General features: G+C 39.4%; 1 protein-coding gene across 2 annotated transcripts in view; it reads right to left on the reverse strand.

Annotated features, from left to right (window-relative positions):
* TMEM45A (transmembrane protein 45A) overlaps positions 1–24,986 on the reverse strand; it is a 90,517-nt gene that overhangs the window by 30,634 nt on the left and 34,897 nt on the right. For both annotated transcript variants that reach the window (XM_082626192.1, XM_082626193.1), the window contains exon 2: positions 714–905. In XM_082626192.1, coding sequence (XP_082482318.1) covers positions 714–903 — 190 coding nt within the window. In that variant the 5' untranslated portion in view covers positions 904–905. The remainder of the gene's footprint in view (positions 1–713; positions 906–24,986) is intronic.

Consider the following 24,986-nt stretch of genomic DNA (forward strand, 5'->3'; position numbering starts at 1 on the left):
TTTATTAATCTATAGAATTTGGCAATGAAATTCCTCTCTTTGTAAATGGTTGCTCTGTAGTTGTATGGCCATGGCAAAGACCTATCACCATGAACAAAGCATGAAGAAATCCAAAGGAAAATTAGGAAGTTTTCCCTTTCATAACGGAGAGGCTGAAGTGGAACTTTAAAAACACAGAACATTTTTACAGAATCATAGAGCCAATGGAAAGGCCTTACAATCATCTGGCCCAACCTCCCTCTCTAATTTAGTAATCACACAAAGAGGATGAGTGCAGGAGATAAGTTTTCTTCAGCCTGACCGTCTGGACAGCCTATCAGCAATGATTTATTATTGAAGCCTTCCCATAATCATTTGATTATTTTGGTGTCATTTTGAAAAATGGTTTCCAATAGAGTTTACTCTTTCAGGCATCAGAATAATTGATATAAGATTATTTTAAAGGCTCCAACTACTTCTATAAAGGAAATTCACCTTGAATGGGCAGGCAAGTAAATTGCTATGACTAACTGATTAAGGAATAGCCCTTTGTATAAACATGAAGTATCACCTTCTAGTAAATTATATCAGATAGAAATTACAATTAGAATAGGTATTTGGGTATTTTTGAATAAAAATTTTATTTTAGCAATTTCTTGTTTTGATATTGAATCTTCTCTTTGCACGTGAAAATACACCAAAAAGCAGACAGAACACAGAAAAGGATCACTCACCAGTTAAAGCCATTCCAGTTATTATGATTCCCTCCAAAATTTCTACTCGATGGAATAATACTTTGGAATCAAGGTAGGAAATCCGCTTGTGCTTTTTGAAGGCATATTTCAGAATGCACTTTGTTGTCCACCAAATCCCCAAGATAAAGAAGAAGGTTCCAGGGAGAGCATGGCCTTTGAAATTCCCCATGACTACCAAAATAAGAACATATAGAAGATGAAGACATTTCATTTCCAGAATTTAGCCAAAACATCGCTTATTCCAGTAAAGTACACTATCTTCTAATGATGATGGATACACCTCTGAGTCAGAGGATCCAGTATTACTGTCGACAGTGGTAGATCCATTACAATATCAACAATACCAAAAAGAGGAAAAATCCACATTCGTTGAACACTTACCTTGTTCTAGGCACTGTGTCAAGTGTTTTACATGTGATCTCTAATCTAATTTTCACAACATACCCATGAAGGAGGGGTTAAGTCACATTTTCAATTGGGATTCAGGTTTAGAGAAGTGAAATGACTTACCTAAATCTCACAACTATTTTTGAAAAGTTTCATTGTTTTTAACGGAGCTCAAAAGATCTATTAAAAATGATAGTGTGTACTCAACCAACACTTACACTTTAAGCATATTTGAAAGAAAGTAACAGGAAAGTTTTACCTTTATGCTTAAAACTTGAAATTATATGAAATTGCCTACAAAAAATTTTAAGTAGGTAATTTCAAAGTATCAAGCATCAAGTGTGTGGAAGAGACCATTAGTGCTCATCAAGTATCTGTGTACTCTTCCACGCACTTTTCCCAGCCTCTTCTCCATTTGAATCAGAACCACGTTTCTAGTTCTGGCCAATGGACTGTGGCATTTGTCACTTCCAGGCTGAGTCAGTTAAGAGACTATATGGCTCCTTTAACTCTCTTTTCCCATGCTTTGGCAACCTTGGCATGGCATATCGGCAACATAGAAGACAGTCAACTAGCCTACATCAGAGTTTTGCAAGAAGCAACCCTTTATTGTGTTAAGTCATTAAAATGTTGAGGTTTAACAGCTTAACCCAGCCTATCCAGAGGGATACCAAGCCAAATCAATTTGAAAATTCTGTTTACACTATTGCTACATGATCGAGCAATAAAAAACAGAAATATCCTCCTTCTTTTTTGGTCAGTGCTATAGAAAACCACTTTTGAATTATATGAGTTTTGAATTATGTGAGCAGCCCTTTCTTCAAACATATTGTACCATCTACAGAATAACAAAAAGAGAGTTCAGAATCATCCCTGTGGATCAGAGTAGGGCAGATGCAGGAGAACTCATGAAAGGGGATTTCAGGGTTCCCCCTGGCCCAGAAGAGTTCTTTATCTCCTTGGGTGGGTACTGGACCTCTCAGTCCAGGGCAGATCCCTCTGAGTTACTTCCACATCCCTCTGACACACTGTGAAGTTTCAAGGGGGAACTATGAAGCTGACTCAAACACTAAAAGTCTCTTAACTCTCCAACTGAGATCCCAAATGGACATTTCAGCACACCCCTGAATCATCCATACCATCCAAGAGACTCTGACTCAATGTATCACACAGTGCTAAGAGCAGCTTCTTACCCTAACTCTGACTCTGTTAGAGGTATGGTTTGGACTATGTCCCTTAAGCTCTCTGAGCCTTGGTTCTTAATTAATAAAGAAAGAGATGGCCTAGATGACACCTGGAGTTCCTTCCTGCTCTAACAGATTCTGTGATTCATTATCTTAACCACCATCTTTATCATAGTGTTACTGAGTCCTCTTATTTGTCTTGGCTTAGACAACCACATGAAATTGAAAAATGCTTCTACATGGGATTGAAAAGTACATCTCGACTGTAAATTTTTTGAACTTTTCTGGAAAAGGATTTTATATGTTCTAAGGGACCTTAAAAATTTTACATTCCTTGGTACAGGAAATCCACTTCCAGGACTTTATCCTAAAGATCTAACCAGAAATACAGGCACCAAATTAGAAACAATATATATGTCTAAAATTAGGAGATAGGGGATATATTTAGTAAAAAAAAAAAAAAAAAAAAAGAACAGGATTTTTTAAAAACTGAGGAGAGGGGACTTTGGATTCAGGTTGACTAGATCTGAATCCCAACTTTACCATTTACCAGCTACATGACTTTGGGAAAGTTATTTAACCTCTCATGCCTTAGTTTCCTCTTTTGTAAAATGAGACAAATTTAAAATTAAAATGAGTTATTCCAAAGCAAATAACCCACAGTATTATTAAACAAGCTCATGTTATCCTCAACCCATCTCAAACTATGAAAGTAAAACAAGAGTAAAACCAGATGAGCAATTCTACTTGGATACCAATTGCAGAAAAGCAAGAAGCACCTATACAATTCACTTAGCAATCATTTGTGTACTGCCTATAACATTTCTCCTGCTGTTGTCTTAGAGTGTTACTAGAATCTTCAGGGGTTATTTAACTCCTTGACTGCAATTAAAGAATAAGCTCCTTGGGCTTCCCTGGTGGCGCAGTGGTTGAGAGTCCGCCTGCCGATGCAGGGGACATGGGTTCGTGCCTCGGTCCCGGAGGATACCACGTGCCGTGGAGCGGCTGGGCCCGTGAGCCATGGCCGCTGAGCCTGTGCGTCCGGAGCCTGTGCTCCGCAACGGGAGAGGCCCGCGTACAGCAAAAAAAAAAAAAAAAAAAAAAAAAAAAACTACACAAAACAAACAAACAAACAAACAAAACCTAAAAGGGTCTTTAAAGCCAGATAATAGAGAAACTTAAATGCCAGGTTAATAAGTTTAAACTTTATTCCATGGACAATAAGAAGCAACTGAATGGTTTGAGAAAAAAAAAAGGATATATCAGAGATATGCATCAGACCCCTTAAACCCTTCCACAATATAAGAATCTAATTTCTATTTAAAGATGTCCAGCAAAGGGGACTCCTCCAGCTCCTTCAGTACCTCATTCTGGTGACATTCAAATCTCACTCTCCGTTAGCCTTGCCTCATAGCCAACTTGAATCTCTTGGATGTCCCAGGGAAGATCCACATTCATCAGTCTTGACAAACTGCTTCAACAAAACCGTGACTTCCAAACTCGGTATTCTACTACCCACTCCCTTCCCAGAAGAGAAAGCTATATGACTCTGCTTCAGGGCAGAGGTGCAGGCACCCTGTGGCCTAGACTCACTTACTAAGCAATGTACAGCCAAAATGCAGTGACCACACCTGAATCAATAGTGTTGACACATTCATCTGCATCACACCTTCTAAAGAAGGAGTTGCTGTTATCAAGAGCTCTATCCATAATGATATCTGGATGCCTATCTACAGAGAACACTTTGTAGCCCAGTTCTATCCTTTGGGGACATGAGGTCAAATCAGAATCATTTTAGCCAGATCCCTATGTGATTCATATGTACATTAAAAACTAGAAACACTAGTCTAGGGCAAAATTTCTCTACAGCGGCACTATTAACATTTAATGCCCATAATTCTTTGTTGTGTGAGACTGGACTGTGCTTTCCAAAATGTTTAGCAACATCCCTGGCCTCTACATACTAGATTATGGCAGCACTCTTCCGCCAGTTGTGACAGTCAAAGATATCTACATATATTGATAAATATCCCCTGAGGGGCTAAATCAGAGCCCCTTCCCAAATAAGAAGTACTGGTTTACAAGACCCTTGGTCAAAACCCCTTAACATAAAAAGATTTTTTTTCTTTTCTCTTGGGAAAAAGAGAAATGTAACAAGTTTAGCTGTTAACTACCGTATCAAAACAAGTCCAAATAGATTATGTGCACCTACTCAAAATGGATTAAAGACCTAAATGCAAGGCCAGACACTGTAAAACTCCTGGAGGAAAACAGAGGCAGAACACTCTATGACATAACTCACAGCAAGATCCTTTTTGACCCACCTCCTAGAGAAATGGAAATAAAAACAAAAATAAACAAATGGGACCTAATGAAACTTCAAACCTTTTGCACAGCAAAGGAAACCATAAACAAGACCAAAAGACAACCCTCAGAATGGGAGAAAATATTTGCAAATGAAGCAACTGACAAAGGATTAATCTCTAAAATATACAAGCAGCTTATGCAGCTCAATATCAAAAAAACAAACAACCCAATCCAAAAATGGGCAGAAGACCTAAGTAGACACTTCTCCAAAGAAGATATACAGATTGCCAACAAACACATGAAAGGATGCTCAACATCACTAATGATGAGAGAAATGAAAATCAAAACTACAATGAGGTATCACCTCACACAGGTCAGAATGGCCATCATCAAAAAATCTACAAACAATAAATGCTGGAGAGGGTGTGGAGAAAAGGGAACACTCTTGCACTGTTGGTGGGAATGTAAATTGATACAGCCACTACGGAGAACAGTATGGAGGTTCCTTAAAGAACTAAAAGTAGAACTACCATATGACCCAGCAATCCCACTACTGGGCATATACCCTGAGAAAACCATAATTCAAAAAGAGTCATGTACCACAATGTTCATTGCAGCTCTATTTACAATAGCCAGGACATGGAAGCAACCTAAGTGTCCATCAACAGATGAATGGATAAAGAAGATGTGGCACATATATACAATGGAATATTACTCAGCCAAAAAAAGAAACAAAATTGAGTTATTTGTAGTGAGTGAAGTAAGTCAGAAATAGAAAAATAGAAAAACAAATACCGTATGCTAACACATATATATGGAATCTAAAAAAAAAAAGTGGTCATGAAGAACCTAGGGGCAGGATGGGAATAAAGGTGCAGACCTACTAGAGAACGGACTTGAGGATATGGGGAGGGGGAAGGGGAAGATGGGACAAAGTGAGAGAGTTGCATGGACACATATACACTACCAAATATAAAACCAATAGCTAGTGGGAAGCAGCAGCATAGCACAGGGAGATCAGCTCAGTGCTTTGTGACCACCTAGAGGGGTGGGATAGGGAGGGTGGGAGGGAGGGAGATGCAAGAGGGAGGGGATATGGGGACATATGTATATGTATAGCTGGTTCACTTTGTTATAAAGCAGAAACTAACACACCATTGTAAAGCAATTATACTCCAATAAAGATGTTAAAATATATATATTTTCTGTGCTTCATGTTGTCTTTGTCAGATGTTCGATTACTGAAGAAAAACTGAGTCTTAATATTGAGAGCTAAGGTTTTTTTATAACATGTAACTTTCTGTATTTGCCTTTGAAATCTTTCTATTGTCACTGTGGTTAAATGGGTAACTATTATTTCACAGTGACCTCTGCTCCTATTAAATCAAGTGTTCTAAACCTCTTGACATTTTTTACAAACTTCTCAAAACCAAACTCTAAATGAAGTTTTTTTGATTTGGACCTAACTTTGGGATTTTCCAGAGGCCCCCTGTAAAATCTGGAAGGATTTGTTCTCTCAAAAGAGAAGTGTTAAACTAATTAGGCTTGTTTGATATGTTAAATTACATGGAAATAAGAAGTGATATGAAACGTTCTTTAGATTATATTGTATAATATATTATACAATATATACCTATAATATATTGTATGGGTGTATGTTACTATTATAAGTAGTCCAAAAATCATATAAAATCTGACATTCCCAGTATGTTATCAGTCATAATTCCAGCTATCATCTTAAAATGTTGTATGTCTCATAAATAACTGAATTTCCTTGTCAATTAAATTATAATGAATTCTCATCAGAACTTTAACCATGGCCATGTTTAAGTCTTCTGGCATTCACAGAAAGTTACTGTATTATTCTGATGCTTTCCTGAAAGCTTTAACAAGCAGCTATGATCCAAAATTGCTGTGTCTTTAAAGAGATTTATGGAAAAGACCTTGACAAGTACTCTAGAATACAGGTTTCTGATAACTCTAAGATCATACCATTGAACTAAGTAAGTATTTCCAGAATTGTTATGGAGAAACTGATTGATTCATAAAACTGCTAACCCAAGGTCAAGCAGAACAATTACATAGGACTAAATGAACTGATGAGAATTATAATTTTCTGACTTTTTTCTTTGAAACATTGCCAGTTCATTAATGTTTTGTTTTTCCAGATTTAAGAAAAACTTTTTCGCTTTTCTATCAAACTATTTATAACTTAACAGCAACTTGGTAAATTATATCTTTGTAAACAGAATTTTCTCCCTACCTGATCCCTCAAGAATTCAGAAGTTCTTATTGAGTATTCTTATTTTCATGGCAATATAGTTATTTGCATAGACTCAGTGAGAATCTGTTTTCCTTAGAACAGAACACAGTGGGAAATATTGGTTATATTACCAAGACTCTGACTGCAATGTTACATTGGAGAATGATACTCATAGACTCAGACATAACCAGACGGTTTTAAGAAACTAAGGTTGACTTTATGGAGCCAATAAAACCTCCCTTCAGAAAACTACTAGGTAAGTCTTGTTTATAGGGTTCCCAGCCTAACCAATGAGTATGGAAAGTCATCTCCTAGCAGATCCAGAACCTCATGACATCTTAGACCACAGGAAGAGAGGAATTTACCTAAATCTATAGGCATTACAAGTGAGTCCTTGGCTTGGCTTCCAGAATAATCTCATATTCTTTATCAAAAATTCTAGCAAAACAGACTGAAAAAAGCTTACATGATCAATCTCTATTCTTGCTGCATTTATGTAAATAATCAGACCAAGTTTAATGAAATTAGACTTATTTGGCAAACCAATTAGTCTTATTATGACTATCTTTGGTAAAAATGGGGGTGATTGTAGAGAGAAAAACAGTGTTTCAATGGAAAACTATAACACCCCTTTGTGGACCTTGGATTCTAGCCCTGTTCACTGTCACTAAGGTTTTGTTATTTACCTGTGAACTGGAGTGCATCCCAAATTCTTTTAGTTTCCTCCAATATCTGGCCACAACTCTCCAAACTAACATCTCCAAGTTTTCTCCCACCCTTCTGACTTGTAATCACTAAGAAATAAAACTGCCCTTTTCCCAAAACCGTATAAGCTGAAGCTGGACACCTCTATATAAACAGAAATATCACAACAGCTCATGTATGGACAAGCTTCATGCCTGTTGCTGTGTGGGTCACTAGAAAGTTTACTGGAACACACCTGATGACATCCCCAGAGACATTCAAACTGCAAAAGATGCTTTGATCCCAATATCTAGAAATCTGCTCAGCTGACTGCCATCTGGACTCAACAAGCGGTTTTACAGTCTACTCCAACCATTAGACTTCATTTTTCTTTTGTTTTTAGAGAAATGCCTCTTACTAAATCCCTGGTTGCTTGGACCACATAGTGGCTTAACTTAGGTGGAAACTCACCCACAACACCTTCTGAAATGAGACACAATTGTTGAACTGAACTGACCTATTCCCAAATTAAGAGACATTCAATAAAATAGGAAACAATGTACTTAAATTCATCCTTTTCTGCTTGTTCCTATCTATGTTTTTCTCCCCCTTTGCTGATCTCTTATCTCACAACTTCTAACCAAACTCAGCTTCTAATATGTGACACTTTCTAAAAATAAAATTTCAAATTGGGAACTAAAGGAAACCAGAATACGTCACCCCAAAATATGCCTCTTTGACATAAAAATAATTTTGAGCTGAAGGCAATTAAGAAGCAGCAAATGGAGGAAAAGCTCTCTGCCCTCCTCATTACTTCCTAGAGGCAGGATATACATTCTTCTTTCACTGGAGACATATTCTTATCAGCCCAGAGGTGGCAAGAGGAATCTGTCAAACAAATCTTTGTCATCAGTTCCCAGATGTTTATCTTCCCACAGTTTGCCGCCCTTGGAAACCTAAACTGCTTTCCTTTGTCCTATCATTTCTCTACAAATTTATTGTTCTTTGTTGATGATGCTCTATAAGCCAGAATTCTAAGCTGCTGCTTTGAGTTACATTTCATTGAGGTTTCTCCCACATGATGGGTGCTGCATGTGCTTTAAAAAAAAAAAAAAAAAAAAAGACTTAGTTTTTCCTCCTGTTAATCTGTCTTTTTGTTTAAAAATCCCAGCTGAAAACCTAAAATGTGTAGAAGTCTAGTTTTGCCTTCCCTACACAGGTAGGGCAACACATTCTCAGTTTCCAGAGATTAGATCCTGGACCTCTTTGGGGGGGGGCGTTATTCAGCCTGCCATACCCCCTTAGGAATGCCAGTCGGAAGGAGGGCCTCTAACAGTCATAAAAATAAACACTTTAAAAATCACCAACAGACGGTGGAGGGAGAAGGGAACAGGAGCAGAAGAAGCCTCTTTAGACTCTCAGGTCCCGTCACTGAGGGAGACTCAGGGGCTTAGTGTTGTCTACTTCTCACTCCTGGCTGCACCAGAGAACCCCTGAAGAGCTCATAAAAGAGCTCACTCCTTAACAAGACAAATTACACTGGAGGTGGGATTAGCTAATAGCCCTAGGAAAGCCAGAATGGGATAAAGCACTGTTTCTCAAACTGTCTGTAAGGTACAGACATTCTAAAAGGAAAAAAATTCTTTTAGAGCCAGCATGTTGGCAAATTGCTTTTATTATGAACTTTCTTAAATAGTAAAAAGATGTACTTGGACAACTACAAAAATAAAACCAATTTACAAATTAAATAGAAGCAAAACCAACACAAATCAAATAAATTAATGCAAATCAAATAGACAATTATTTCTTTTAAAATAAGTGGCCTTTCACACGTAACTCTGAAACTGACAGCTACAGCACATACACTTTTTGGTCCAGAAGATGAATATTACTGTGTCCCCCTCACAAACTGACTCAGCTCTCTATTCAAACTAAAATCCACCAGAACGTTGTCTAGCATATTAAGCCCATCTTCTTTATTCATCAACCCTTGATAATTAAATCAGTGCTACATGCCCCATCATGACCTTAAGTATTGTACAAAAATGTAAGCTTCAGCACTGAGATGTTTGGCTGAATTCTGATGCAAGATGCACACCCAGGTGATGTAGAATAGGCTTAAAATATTTCTCAGTAATTGCTGAGATGAAAATGCAGTTAGATGATTATAATAGAAAGCTTGCAGACCTCCTTCCCCACCCCTCAAGAACATGTCAGCAGACTCCTAGAAGTATATTAACTCCACCTGGGGAAACACTGGGAAAAAGAATTAGGAAGAACTGTACCCAAATAGTTCATGAGGGGAAATTCCTCTTTATATAAATATTTTAGCTAATAAATACAGAAGAAATGATAGAGTTTAGAATTTTACAAGCCCTGATGAACTAATAAATGCAGGCAATGATGAACAAAGATGACTGATAACAAAGAAAGACAACGCGACAAGATGCACCTGAAGTATTCTTGCAAAAAAAAGTGAACCCAGGTGTGATCCAACCTCTCTACGTAATTCTTAATTTACAGTAAACGGAGGGGCAGAGGAGCATGTTAAATGACATCATAGGGTGCAACCAGTAAAACCAAATGAGGCAAAATGCTACAGGACAAACTGGCTTCCTCAACAAATAAACTGTAAGAAAAACAAACAAATAAAGAGAGAACTTGTGTATTAACAAAGACTCCTGAGTCCTATCTGTAATTGCAATGTATGAGCTTTATTTAGATCCTAATTCACACAAAAATAGTTCAAGACTTTTAATTTTATAGGGGTGAAAATTGTATTGTATTTAAGGCTTTTTTCTTAATCTTTATTTTTAAAAGATATATACTAAAATATTATGGACCAAATAATATGATGACTTGGATTCATTTCCAAATTGTGATGGTCAATTTTGTGTGTCAAATTGGCTAAGCTCATGCTACTCAGTTTTCAGTCAAACACCAGTCTAGATGTTGCTGTGAAGGTAGTTTTTAGATGTGATCAACATTTAAATTAGTCGACATGGAGAAAAGCAGATTACCCTCCACAGGCCAGTGGGGGGGGGGGCAGTGGAGGGAGCATGGGGCAGGGAGGTGGTGTGCTCAGTCAGTTGAGGGCCTCAAGAGGAAAGACTGAGTTTCTCCAAGGAAGAAGTAATTCTGCTTCCAGATTTTCTTCCCAATAGAAACTGCAACACCATCTTTTCCCTCAGTCTTTAGCCTGCTGGCCTGCCCTACAGATTTCAGACTTGCCAGCCCCCATAATCTCAAGAATCAACTCCTTAAACTAAATCAATCTCTCTCTCTTTTTCTATATATTCATACACATACACACACACACACACACACACACACATATCCTTTCAGTTCTTTTTCTCTGGAGAATTCTAATACCAAAATTATCTGGGAAAGAGGAGAAATGAGTAAGGAAACAGATAAAACAAAATTGGCCATGAGTTAGTAACTGTTGAAACTGGCTAATGGGTATATTATACTATTTTGTGTCTTGACATTTTCTACTTAAAAGTTGGGAAAGATAAAAAGAAATGAAAGAGCCAAGCCGAAAGAAATGAAAGAGACCTGTTTTTGTTTTTGTTTTGTCACAGGTCTTGCTAACAGCACAGCATATGGAAAAATCAAGGCTATCCTGAGAAATCTGAGGCTGTGGCCCATAAGGGAGAAGTTAAAGCTCGAAGGAGCTGGCCTTGGAGGTGACTCTTTCCTTGACCTTGAACTTCCAGTCTGATTTAGACTGCACACTTTCTGGTCCCACTGTACCTGCACATCCCTTTACCACAGCACTTTTCTTATACTTTTACTCTAAATCTCTTCTCACTAGCCAGGAGCTCCGTACTCATCCAAGCACCAAGCTTGCACTCAGGAATGTTTGATAAATGAATTAAAGCAATGCCCAACTTTTAACCCAACTCATGTGCTACTGTCTTCTAGTCCTTGGTTTCTTCTGTCAACTGTTAGAGCTTACCACTAACTTCTCTGTTTTTTTATTTCTTCATACCCTCTGATTCCAAATATTTACCTCCTACCAACCAAACATTTGAGGTCTCACTTTATGGGTGGGGCAGACACTGGCATTCACCATCATAGAACTTTGTAAAATTAACCTTCAAAAGCCCATTTCTGGGCAGAAAACAAAATCCCATCCAACAAGTGACCTGATTTGCAGAGCTTTCTTTCCAACCTCCTAGAAAGCAGAACCTCTCTGACCCTTAGGGTCTGTTGTGAAAGTCATTCTTTTCACAGGTCTGCCCTTAGGTGACAGGATTTCAATGTGAATAACCATCAAATGAACTGTTTCTTTGGCTTTATCATAGTATTCTGCATGTTTTTGGAATAAATTCACTGATTTTACAATTGGAGTGAAGAAAAACCATATGATATCCCATTTTATAAATTAAATTAATGAAAAGAAAAATGGTCCAATGCCAGTTTTTCTTTTGCATCTACTTTATAGAGGGAAAGAAAAATGGTGTGAGGGAAACATGAGACAGAAATAGGCATCTAACCTCCAGCCTCCTGTAAATTCAAGTTCAGACAAGAAAAAGCAGAGTTTTGCAGCTCGCTATGCTCCATGGGAAATGCTGTGACTCTTGTACAGGAAAATGGGGGGATCTGAGTGGCTGAAGTCGCCTGTCCTCCTGCCTCCTCCCCTGTCCCCTGATCTTACACTTAAAGCCATTATTTCAGGAAAAAAAAAAATCTCCATCTTTGCTTCTGACCCCACCTCCCAAAAGGTCAGATATGCAAGTTCATGACAAAATCTCAAGGTAAATGAGAATGAACAAAGGGAATAAAGAGGAATGAGCAACTGCTGCCTGGGCTGCTAGTGTCTGAGTTGGGTTGCGTTTCTGTATAGTACAGTAAGCCTCCCTGAGAAAACCATACACGAGCCTTCCTTTGACAGAAATCTGAAAGGTCCCCAGAAAACATGTCAATAAACAGTGTTGACAGCTTTGCAAGACTGTCACCCAGGTTTTCAGTTCCTGCCCTTCAGCACTTAGGTAGGTAGGTCTACTTGCCACAGTTATCAACAACAACAATAAAGTATAGGATACCAGTGAAATTTGAGTTCCAGATGAACAATTTTTTTAGCCTAAGTATGTCCCATATATTGCATCCTTATTTGGAATTCAAATTTCAGTGGGTATCCTGTGTTTTATCTGGCAACACATGAAGGTACTTCCATGGAGTAAAGAATATTGCAACAGCTCAGTGTGGAGATTTCTCAAGGAATACCCATGAAGCTAATGAAGAAATGGTGAAGCACCACATGAAAATAAGAGGGAAAAACCCAAGAATGAAATTTCTGGGTTTTTGTCTCCCCAAGAATGAAATCCATTAGCATGTTTCTCTAAGTAAGAGATCCCAAGTTGACTCAGTTGTGACTTCTGAATATTTCCAGATCTCTATTTAAACATCCTATGCTTTTCCGAATTACACCCTTTCTATTTCTTAATCCAAAATGCCCTGTGCCTCATTTATACAATGAGAAATTTGGTCTAAAATGTTGGTGGTCCCATCAAGTAAGCTGAGGATCCCTGGGCCAAGGTTCCATTATAAGAGGCCACCTGAATTGGTATGGCTATGTCTTTTTTTCTCAATCAACAGATTGTAAAAGTATAGCCACAATCAAATTGCGGGATGCAGTTGGGAGGAATGCTAGAAATCCATGATGTTAAAAATGGGTATCATATGATAAGTTTGGAACCATTGGTCGAGGAGGATTTCCAGTGCTTCTTCCAACCACTCCATGATTACCAGCATTCTGTCATCAGAGCCACTGAATCACTGTTTCTTCTGCAAATTGGTTCTGAGCAAGTAGAATAAGAGAGGAAAGTCTTGGAACCCAAAGTAACAACTGTCATAAAGGTGGTCATATGTGATGGGCACTATATTATTCTTGTTATTCCTTTCAACAGATTTAGCAAATATAGATTAAGGGCCTAATATACAAGATATTTTCTGAATTTCTGTTGGTGTTTTGTTTCTTTTCCTGTAGTCAAATACTACAGTAATTTAGATGGGGTAATTTATAGACATTTTGATCTCCATAAAGGCATTGTTGAAAACTTACTTTTTTATTAGCTTTCATGTATTTTCACTTTACAAATATTTATGGTGCACTAATTCTGGAATACGTATTATATCCCTTTCTTGTTGACAACCTGCTACCCACTACATACTACATCTTCCAAAGAGATAAATGAAAAGGAAGGTGAAGTCTCTGTTCGGTGATTTCTTGTGTGGATAATACCCCCAAAAGCGCATATATATATGTTTTCTTTTTTTTTTTTTTTTTTTTTGCGGTACGCGGGCCTCTCACTGCCGTGGCCTCTCCCGTTGCGGAGCATAGGCTCTGGACGCACAGGCCCAGTGGCCATGGCTCACGGGCCCAGCCACTCGGCGGCATGTGGGATCTTCCCGGACCGGGGCACGAACCCGTGTCCCCTGCATCGGCAGGCGGACTCTCAACCACTGCGCCACCAGGGAAGCCCTATATATGCTTTTTGACTAACTCCTCTGGACCTATTTGGACACACTGGGGGGCCTCAGTGGTCCCACACTGGATGGTCTCTTGAGGTCCATCCATCTTCTTGACATCACTATTCACTGTCCCCATCCAGTGTTTCCAGCCCACATCACAGCTGCACAGAAGTCGGACCACAGCCCATCACCAGGTGAAAAGAGGCTGCTAACTGGCGCTAGGGATACAGGATGAAAGGAGACATCACTGTTAATCAGCACATCCATGGCTTCAAATGGGGTACAAATTACTATTAGGTTCCTGGTATTAATAGGAGAAAAGTAAGGCTTCGAAAAGATTAATAGCTTATTGAAAGGGTTCTCACAGCAAGTTAAATGGCAGAGCTGGGATTTGAACCTGGTCTGGCTGACTCTGGAACCCATGCTCTTACTAATATGCTCCTGCCCTTCCACAGAGACATTGAAACTCAGTGTGTGAAGGACAAAGAGGACTCCAGCATGCCTGGCCCAGAGGGTGAGGTGAGGCAGGAGTGGAATTATGGCAGATGGCCAGAGGTGAGGCTTCAAAATTTACTCAAGACCATCTGAAGAGGCTGCCTTTCCTGCTGTGGGCCCTGCTTCTCTGGGAACTGTCATTACCCGGGGAAGGAAAGGTAAAGGGTGAAAAGTGAGAGAGAGGTGCCGCAGCTCTGGGCACGCTGCTCCTCTGCCAGTATCAGGAGGCTAGTAAAAGCTTTGAAGCAAGGAAGTTGCATAGTAAATAGTATTTCAGGAAGATTAATTTGACACCAATGCACAGAAGATATTAAAGATATTAAATCAAGAGGTGGAGGCAAGGAAACTGGTTAAGAGGTTATTGCAGACACTCATTTCTGAGATGAGTCTGAGTCAGGACAGGGCAGTGGGAATAGGGAAAAAGAGCCGAATGTGAGTGTTCCCCACCAAGAAGGAAGAACTGACTGGCCCTACGGACCTGCATAGCCAAGACTGTGGTCCACGATGGTCTGAGGCCGGGAGAGAGAGGAGAAAAGACACTACCAGAGCTGGTAGTTGTCCCAGCCCTGTACACTGAGGTACCTGCCTCTTCTGTCTCCTTTCCAGACCACAAGCTCAAAGGAGTCACGGGGTCACCCTGTGTCTGGCAGCCCCGCAGTTTTTCCCCATTGCCGACCACACACTGGGGGGTTGGTAGACTCGGTAAATGATGACTGGCAGTCTGTTTCCTCTGGCTGGAATGCCGTGTTCCCACCTTTGCCTAGAAATGCCAGGTAGGAAGGCCTCCCTGGAGGCCCAGCACAAACATCTCTCCCTCAGAGAGGCCTCCAGGACCAGTCAACCTAAATTAGGTCCTTCAGTTTTCCTTGCATAGAAACTTTTCTTCACCATATTTATTACAATGTGAATTTTTTTATTTGTTGTTTTTCCATTTAGTTTTTATTTCCTTTTATTGTTTTTCTTGTCAGTGGCGGTTTTCTACTTTCCCCCACTAGACTATAAGTACTGCAAAGTCAGTTTTTCTTTTCACCATTGAGTCCCCAAAAACCCACACAGTGCTGTCCCATAGAAATAAAATGTAAGCCACATATATAATTTTAAGTTTTCTGTAGCCCCATTTTTAAAAGTAAGAAGAAACTGGTGAAATTAATTTTTCATTACATTGTTATGTAACCACATATATCCAAAATGTTATCATTTAAACATATGATCTATAGAAAAAATTATTAATGAGATAGCTTACATTCCCTTTTTTGTACTAAGTCTTCAACTTCTGTATTTCACACTCACAGCACATCTCAGTTGGGGCCAGGCATGTGCCAAGTGTTCTATAACCACGTGTGACTAGTGGCTGCTGTAGTGGACAATATAGATCCTTGTAGGATGCTTGACATGTACTCCTTACTTAATGAAAAGTCAATTCATGAAAAAGGGAGGGTGGGAAGAGCAGAAAGATGGAGAAAAAGGAGAGAGGAAAAGAAAGGGAAGAGAAACGAACCTGTTCAGGTATTTACTACGTTAAGTTCTTTCATGTATCAATAAATTACATAATTTAATTCTCATATCAACCCTGGTGAGGTAGGTATTATGAGAACAGTCTTTATAAATGAGAACATTGGTTTGGAGATGTCTTATAACTGTCCCAACATCATCTTCTCTTTTGAGTGAAAGAAGCAAGATTCAGAACCAATCTCCCTTACCCAACCGTGCTGCCTCACTCACAGAAGCCATACCTAACAAGTCTAGTCAGGCCACACTGTTGTCTAACCTCTCTCTCCTCTAGGTGAGATATCCCAGGGTTCCTATAAGATATTATTTTGAATCTCACAGACACTCTCATTTCAAAAGTATAGTCTGACCATTGCAGGCTAACATGGGAGTGTCCACTTCCTCCTCCAGATGTATTTTAGATGGATTCTTATCCCATTGCTGCCTTCCATTAAACTCTATGACCAAGCAAAATGGTGGCATTTAAAGTTCCCCAGATATGCCAAGCTCTCTAACATGCCTCCTTAGCTCTGTACAGTTTTTCTGCTGCCTGGAACCCTTTTTTCCTTCAACCAATAACACACATCCTGCATGACTCAACTCAAGAAAAAAGGAGGAAGAAAGAGATAGAAAAAAACTCAACTCAGCCGTCATCTCACCTTGGCCAAGGAATCTCCCTGACCCACTTTCCAAGTGTGAGAGTCCCCTTTTCTGTGTTCCCAAGGCACTCTCGTGGAGTTTTTCATGTATACCATCATTACACATCTAGGGTCTCCCTCACTGGACTGTGAGCTTCTGGAAAGCAAGAACTATGTCTCTTATCTTTACATCCTCACTGACCAGCATTTGTTGAATGGCTTGTTAAATAAGTAAATAAATGAATGGATGGATTGATGAGCATGCGTATAGCCCTCTTTGAGTGTAAGAAGAAATACCTGGTACCACATAGTCCAAAGAACTAAAAGAGAATTAGTGTGCTCTTGCAATATCCGCATCCCATCAGACCAGTTGTCAGGATATGGGTCACAGTGACAGGAGCAGACAGCATCAGCAGAGCACCCTGGGATGCCTTCAACCATTTCATAAGAAACAATGTTCTAAGCTGTGCAGAAGATGTAGCAAACCTGGGACTAGCCTCCATGTTAGCTCCCAGGGGGCAGGAATACATGGAAATTGTGAAATACTTAAGAATGTAGTGTAGGAAGAAGCATGCTAAGCATCAGAATGTGGCCACAGAGCCAAGGAGCCCAGGCTCGCTGACCTGGAAGGGACAGGGGACAGGCAGTGTTGGTATCCATCTACCTCCCAGAAGGGCAGATGGTGGCAAACTGCACTGAGCAAAGGGCAGGACCACAGGAACTTAGTTCTCCCTAACTCACAACACCCTGGGCAAGAATGTTCACCCTCTGAGGATACCTTGAAAGATGTTTATAGATGTTGACTGCACTGAGACTGTGGTCTATACTAGGTCTTGGGCCAGAGCCTCTAACCTTTGATGCAGCATGCTGGTGTGCCCCTGGTGGGTACAGTTGTGCCAGAGGAAAATATAAATGCACTCAGGCCCAGGAGCAGCCAGGTGAGTACAAGAGGGGCCAAAGCCTATGGAAGCCAGACCTCCTCTGGTCTGTTGCCTAGGAATGAGCACTTTCACCTACATGGTGTCATGTTCTAGGTGTACTGTGCCATGATAAATGTTGAGAAGCGTTGAGTTAGACTATGTGAGATGAATGAGTAACACTGGAGACTTAAGATGTTTAAAAACTATTTCATTTTGACAGGGCCAAGTGGGTAGAGGGTTGAAGATACGACAGTAGCTAGGACAAGAATTTCAAGCTCTCAAACGTACAGACCAAGATTATCCTATTTGTGTGAGTGTTTCTGTGAGTTCAGATGGAAGACGGAACACTAGGGTGTTGTACCATTAAAAATAACAAAATAACAATAACTCGTAAGAGTAAGGCCCAGGTTCTCAGCAAAGGCACACTCCTGAAAAACAAACAAATCAAGGCAAGCGACACTTTATCCCCCAAACAGCCCATATTTCCTGATCCTGAAAGGCAGGTCAGGGGCCAGAGTCAGCCCTACAACCACTGTCTGGCACCCACCCCCTCCCCTCTTAGCACGGTATGGCCCAGGGAGAAATTAGTTCTTAGGAATCAAAAATCTCATGGAATTTCTCATGCATACCATTATTATAGCCTCATGGACAAGCTGGAAAGTCAAGGGGAAGAGGGCATGATTGTCAGGGAGCTGGGCGTAATATCTCCATGCCCAACATATACTCACCTGCCACTGTTTGCCTTTTTTGTTTTTTGGCTGCAACGCGCAGCCTGCAGGATCTCAGTTCCCCCACCAGGGGTTGAACCCGGCCACAGCAGTGAAAGCCCGGAATCCTAACCACTAGGCCACCAGGGAACTCCCTGCCTTTGTCTTTTCAAGAGTAGATCTGAACACAAGGTTAAACATTGCTGGGAAGGTATATAACCAGAGAACCACAGTGCTACCTGAGAGAGGACTAGAGGTGTTAGGAAAGCATGGCTTCTATTGAACTCCTACTCAACCAGAAACAATAAACAATCAACAACAAACACCCCTCCCCACATTACTAAGCTGGTCAGAAATACTTTTCATAGTCATGGTAAATGGGCTTAGTGGTATCCTGGAGCCAGGGTACAGGAGCAAGGCAGGAGCTAAATGTGGCAAGGAGGTTCTGGTCACTCCGAGCAGGTGCCAGACCAGTCCCGCCTATCAGAGTGGCTCTGGCTGGCAGCACCTTGCTGTGGCCTGAGTGGGCAGGAGAAGGCCAGACCCAGCTGGCACAAAGTGATAATGGAGTCAATAGCCCCAAGGGTCTGTGTGTACGTGCTGAAGTGAGTGTGGTGTTCTAACAGCTCTAGCCAAGAAGCAGCCAACGCCAAAAAATTAATAAATAAATAAATAAAATAGTGTGCCATTCGAGAAGAAGAAGCAGCAGCTAACATCTGAGATCCAAATAAATCATGCCAGGGTGGGGCTGATACCAAAAAGAGGAAACTAAAGCTAATTCCCCCCACACCCAACCTCAGCCAGAGATGCAGATGTCACCTATACTCCATCTGCATAATATTGCCAGTAGAGAACTAAGCACATGCCAGAGAAATTTAAGCTCTTCTAAATCCCAAGTTAAAAGACATCCAAGCCCTTCACAGAGTTCTACTCTCTAAACTTTGCCCCCAGCTTCTAAAGGTGTTCTTCAACATTTGGAAATGACTGGAAAACAAATATCTTCCATCCTGAAAGCTAATAAAATATTCACCCACTCATCATCCACCATGGGCCAAAGAAGAATCAGGAAATCTCCTTGATGTGAATCCCACCCTGATACTGCAAAAGTTGCTTCATGTCCCAGCCTGGCAGTGCCACCATGAAGACCTTAATTTTTTTACTTCCACTTATCCCTCCACCTCTTAGAACAAGACAGGAAAAGTGAGAGATTTTTCTTAGTGATGATATACTCTGCTCCCACTCTCCTAGAGACAGGGAATGATGAAGGCAGAAGCTGCAGTTATCCAAAAGGATGAAGCTAGGTTGGCAGCCTGTGTCTGTTTGCTTCTCCAATGGATGCAGGGAAAAAACTAGAACCAGTGGCTCTGCAACAGCTCACATCAAGCTGCACAGAGTTGGAGGTTCCTTTGGAGTGTGTGTGCCACGGGGGCGAAGTGGGGGGAGGAATACAGGTGGTTATGTAAAAAGGCATTACAGGTAAAACCACAAAAGGGAGAGAAAGAGAGAAAGACAAAAATAGTAACAGAGAACAAGGGCAATGAATGGAAAACTAACAAATATGGTGGATATTAATCTGACTATATCAATAATCACTTTAAATGTCAATGATCAGAATGCATCAATCAAAAGATAAAATTGTCAGAATAAATCAGAAATTTTTAAAAGATGCAACTATATGTTGTCTACAAGAAACTCACTTTAAATATAAAGGTACATACAGAGTAAAAGTAAAAGGATGGAGAAAGTCATATTATGTTAACACTAATCAAAAGAGACCAGGAGAGTTTGATCCTTGGTCAGGGAGCTAAGATCCCGCAAGCCACGTGGTGTGGCCAAAAGAGAGAGAGAGAGAGAGAGAGAGAGAGAGAGAGAGAGAGAGAGAGAAGGAGTAGTTATATTAATTTCAGACATAGCAGACTTCAGAGCAAGGAAAATTATCAGGAATAAGGAGGGGCATTGCATAATGATAAAGGGGTCAATTCTCCAAGAAGACATAAAAATGTTTAATGAATATGCACCTAACAACAGAGCATCAAAATACACGAGCAAGGGCTTCCCTGGTGGCGCAGTGGTTGAGAATCTGCTTGCCAATGCAGAGGACATGGGTTTGAGCCCTGGTCTGGGAAGATCCCACATGCCGAGGAGCAACTAGGCCTGTGAGCCACAAATACTGAGCCTGCGTGTCTGGAGCCTTGCTCCGCAGCAAGAGAGGCCGCGACAGTGAGAAGCCCGCGCACCGCGATGAAGAGTGGCCCCTGCTCGCCGCAACTAGAAAGCCCTCACACAGAAACGAAGACCCAACACACCCAAAAATAAATAAATAAATTTACAAAATACACGAGCAAAAACTGATAGAAATGCAAAAAAAAAATAGATGAATCCATCTGGAGACTTTAACACCCTCTACCAGAAATGGACAGATTCAGCAGGCAAAATATCAGTAAGGACATACTTGAACTCAACAGCACCATCAACCAACTGAATATAATTGACATCAATAAACTACTTCCTCCAACAACATTCTTCTCAAACTCAAATGAAACAGTAACCAAGATAGATCACATTCTGGGCCATAAAACACACCTTAACAAAGTTAAAACAACAGAAATCATGCAATATATCCTCTGAGACTACAATGAAATTTAACTAGAAATCAGTAAGATAAAGATAACTGGAAAACACCCAAATACATGAAGATTAAACAACATTCTTCTAAATAACACAAGGGACAAAGAAAAAAACTCATAAAAAAATTTTAATATTAAATTAAAATGAAATGAAAGTGAAAATACAACCTATGAAAATTTGTAGGATGCAGCAAAAGTAGTGTTTAGTGGGCAATTTAAAACATTAAATGCTTATATTTAAAAAGAAGAAAGATCTAAAATGAATAACCCAAGCTTCCACCTTAGGAAACTAGAAAAAAAAAAAAGGAGCAAATTAAATCCAAAGTAAGCAGAAGAAAAGAAATAATAAGAATTAGGACAGAAATTAATAAAATTGAAAACAGAAAACCAATACAGAAAATCAACAAAACCAAAAACCTGTTCTTTGAAAAGATCAATAAAATCGATAAGCCTCTAGCCAGACTAACTAAGGAGAAAAGAGAGAAGACACAAATTACTAATATCAGATATGAAAGAGGGGACATCATTACAGACCCCATGAACATTAAAAGGATAATAAAGGAACACTATGAACAACTCTATACCCACAAATTCTAGGATAACCTAGATGAAATGGACCAATTCCTTGAAAGACACAATCTACCAAACTCACATAAGAAGATACAGACAATCTGAATAGCCCAAAATCTATTAAAGAAATTGAATAGAAAATTAGTCATCTTTCAAAACAGAAAGCACCAGGCCCACATGGGTTCACTGATGAATTCTATGAAATATATAAGGAAGAAATCATACCAATTCTCTATAATCTCTGCCAGGAGATAGAAGCAAAGGGAGTACTCCTAACTTATTTTATGAGGCCAGCAGTATCCTAACATCAAAATGTGACAAAGACATTGCAGGAAAACAAAAATTACAAACCAATATATCTTATAAACATAGATGCAAAACTCCTCAGCAAAATATTAGCAAATCAAATCCAACAATATATAAAAAATAATTATACATCACAAGCAAGTGGGATTTATCCCAGGTGTGAAAAGCTGTTTCAATATTTGAAAATCAATTAATGTGATCCATCACAACAATAGGCTAAAGAAGAAAATTCACATGATCATATCAATAGATACAGAAATAGCATTTGACAAAATCCAACACCAATTCATGTTAAAAAACAAAAAAATCTCTCAGCAAACTAGGAATAGAGGTGACTTCCTCAACTAGACAAAGACTATTTACCAAAATCTATAGCTAATATCGTACTTGATGATGAGAAACTAGAAGCTCTCTTGCTAAGATCAGGAAAAGGCAAAGGTACTCCCTCTACTTTTCAACACTGTACTGGAAACCTTAACTAATACACTAAGATAAGAAAGGGAAATAAAAGAATATACATTGCAAAGGAAGAAACAAAACTGTCTTTGTTCACAGATGATATGATCATCTATGTAGAAAATCCAAAAAGAATCAACAAAAACTGGAAGTAATAAGCATTTATAGCAAGATTTTAAGATACAAAGTTAATATGCAAAAGTAACTGGAACTATATTAAACTAAAAAACTTCTGTACAGCAAATGAAAACATTAACAGAATAAAAAGGCAGCCTATGGAATGGGAGAAAACATATGCAAATCATACATCTGAAAAGGAGTTAACATCAAAAATATATAAAGACCTTATACAATTCAATAACAAAAAAATAGCAATCCAATTTAAAAATGGGCAGAGGAACTGAAATAGGCATTTCTCCAAAGAAAACGTACAAATGGCCAACAGTTACATGAAAAGGTACTCAACATCATTAGTCACTGGAAAATGCAAATCAAAACTGTAATGAGATAACACCTTACACCTGTTAGAATGGCTATTATCAAAAAGACAAGAAATAAGAAGCGTTAGCAAGGATGTGAAGTACAGGAATTCTTGTGCACTGTTCTTGGGAATATAAATTGGTACAGCTACTATGGAAAACAGTATGGAGGTTCCTCAAAAATTTAGAAATAAAATTACCATATGATACAGCAATTCCACTTCTGGGCATTTATCCAAAGGAAACAAAATCACTATCTCAAAATAATATATACACTCCCACATTCACTGCAGTATTATTTACTGTAGCCAAGATGTGGAAACATCCCAAGTGACAACTGACAGATGAATGGATAAAGAAAATGTGATACACACACACACACACACACACACACACACACACACACTGGAATATTATTCAACCATAAAAAAGAAGGAAATCCTGCCATTTGCGACAATATGGATGGACCTTGAGGGCATTATACTAAGTGACATAAGTCAGAGAGAGAAAGACAAATATGATTTCAATTACATGTGCAATCTAAAAAACCCCACATTCATAGATACAGAGAACAGATTGGTGGTTGCCACAGGATGGTGGGAGAGGAGGGATAAAATAAGTAAAGGTGGTCAAAAGGTACTAATTTCCAGTTATAAGATAAATAAGACCTGGAGATGTAATATTCTGCATGGTGACTATAGTTAATAATACTATAGCATGTATTTGAAAGTTGCTAAGAGAGTGGATCTTAAAAGTTCTCATTACACACACACACACAAAAATTGTAACAGAGTGTGATGATTCATGTTAACGAACCTTACTGTGGTAATCATTTCTCAATATATACATATATCAATATATATACATAATCATTATCTTGTAAAACTTAAACTAATACAATGTTATATGTCAACTTTATCTCAATAAAAAAGGAAAACAAAACAAACACCAAATTTAAACGTGGGTGGGCGAAAGACCTGAACAGACACCTCATCAAAGAAGATATACAGATGGCAAATAAGCATATGAAAAGAAGCTCAATATCATGTCGTTAGGGAATTGTAAATTAAAACAACAGTGAGGTACCACTACACACCTATTAGAATGGTTAATCTCTGGAACGCTGACAATAGCAAATGCTGGTGACAATGTGGAGCAACAGGAACTCTTATTCATTGCTGATGGGAAAGCACTATGGTACAGATACTTTGGAAGACCATCTGGCAGCTTCTTTAAAAATGAATCATACTCTTGGGACTTCCCTGGTTGTCCAGTGGTTAAGACCCTGTGCTCCCAATGCAGGGGACACGGGTTTGATCCCTAGTCAGGGAACTAAGATCCCACAGGCCACACAACACGGCCAAAAAAAGGAAAAAAATCCACAAAAATTAATTATACTTTCACCATATGATCCAGCAATCATGTTGGTATTTACCCAAAGGAGTTGAAAACATGTTCACACAAAAACCTGCACATAAATGTTTAGAATAGCTTTACTCATAATTGTCAAAACTTGGAAACAACCAAGATGTCCTTCAGTAGGTGAATGGATAATTAAGTGTAACACATCCACATAATGGAATATTATTCAGTGATAAAAAGAAATGAGCTATCAGGCCACCAAATGACATGGAACAAACTTAAATCCATTTTATTAAGTGAAAGAAGTCAATCTGAAGAGGATACTTACTATATGATTCCAATTATGTGATATTCTAGAAAAGACAAAACCATGGAGATAGTAACAGGATCAGTGGTTGCTGGGGGTTAAAAAGGTGGAAAGGTTGAACAGGCAGAGCACCAAGGATTTTTAGGGCAGTGAAACTCTTACATATGATACTATAATGGTAGATACAAGTCATTATACATTTGCCAAAACCCATAGAATGTACACCACCGAGAGAACTGCAACATAAACTAGGAACTCTGAGCAATAATAATGTGTCAGTGTAAGTGTGTCAAACTGCACCTCTCTGCAGCGGGAAAGCTGTGCATGTATGGAGGGTGGGGGTGTATGGGAACTCACTGGACTTTCTGCTCAATTTTGCTGTGAACCTAAAATTCCTCTAAAAAATAAATCTATCTTTAAAAAAGGCACTGTCAGGGCTTCCCTGGTGGTGCAGTGGTTGAGAGGCCACCTGCCGATGCAGGGGACACGGGTTCGTGCCCCAGTCCAGGAAGATCCCGCATGCCGCGGAGCGGCTGGGCCTGTGAGCCATGGCCACTGAGCCTGTGCGTCCAGAGCCTGTGCTCCGCAACGG

This window comes from Mesoplodon mirus (genome assembly GCF_964341445.2).
Source record: "Mesoplodon mirus genome assembly, chromosome: 6".
In the NCBI taxonomy this organism is placed as follows: Eukaryota; Metazoa; Chordata; class Mammalia; order Artiodactyla; family Ziphiidae; genus Mesoplodon; species Mesoplodon mirus.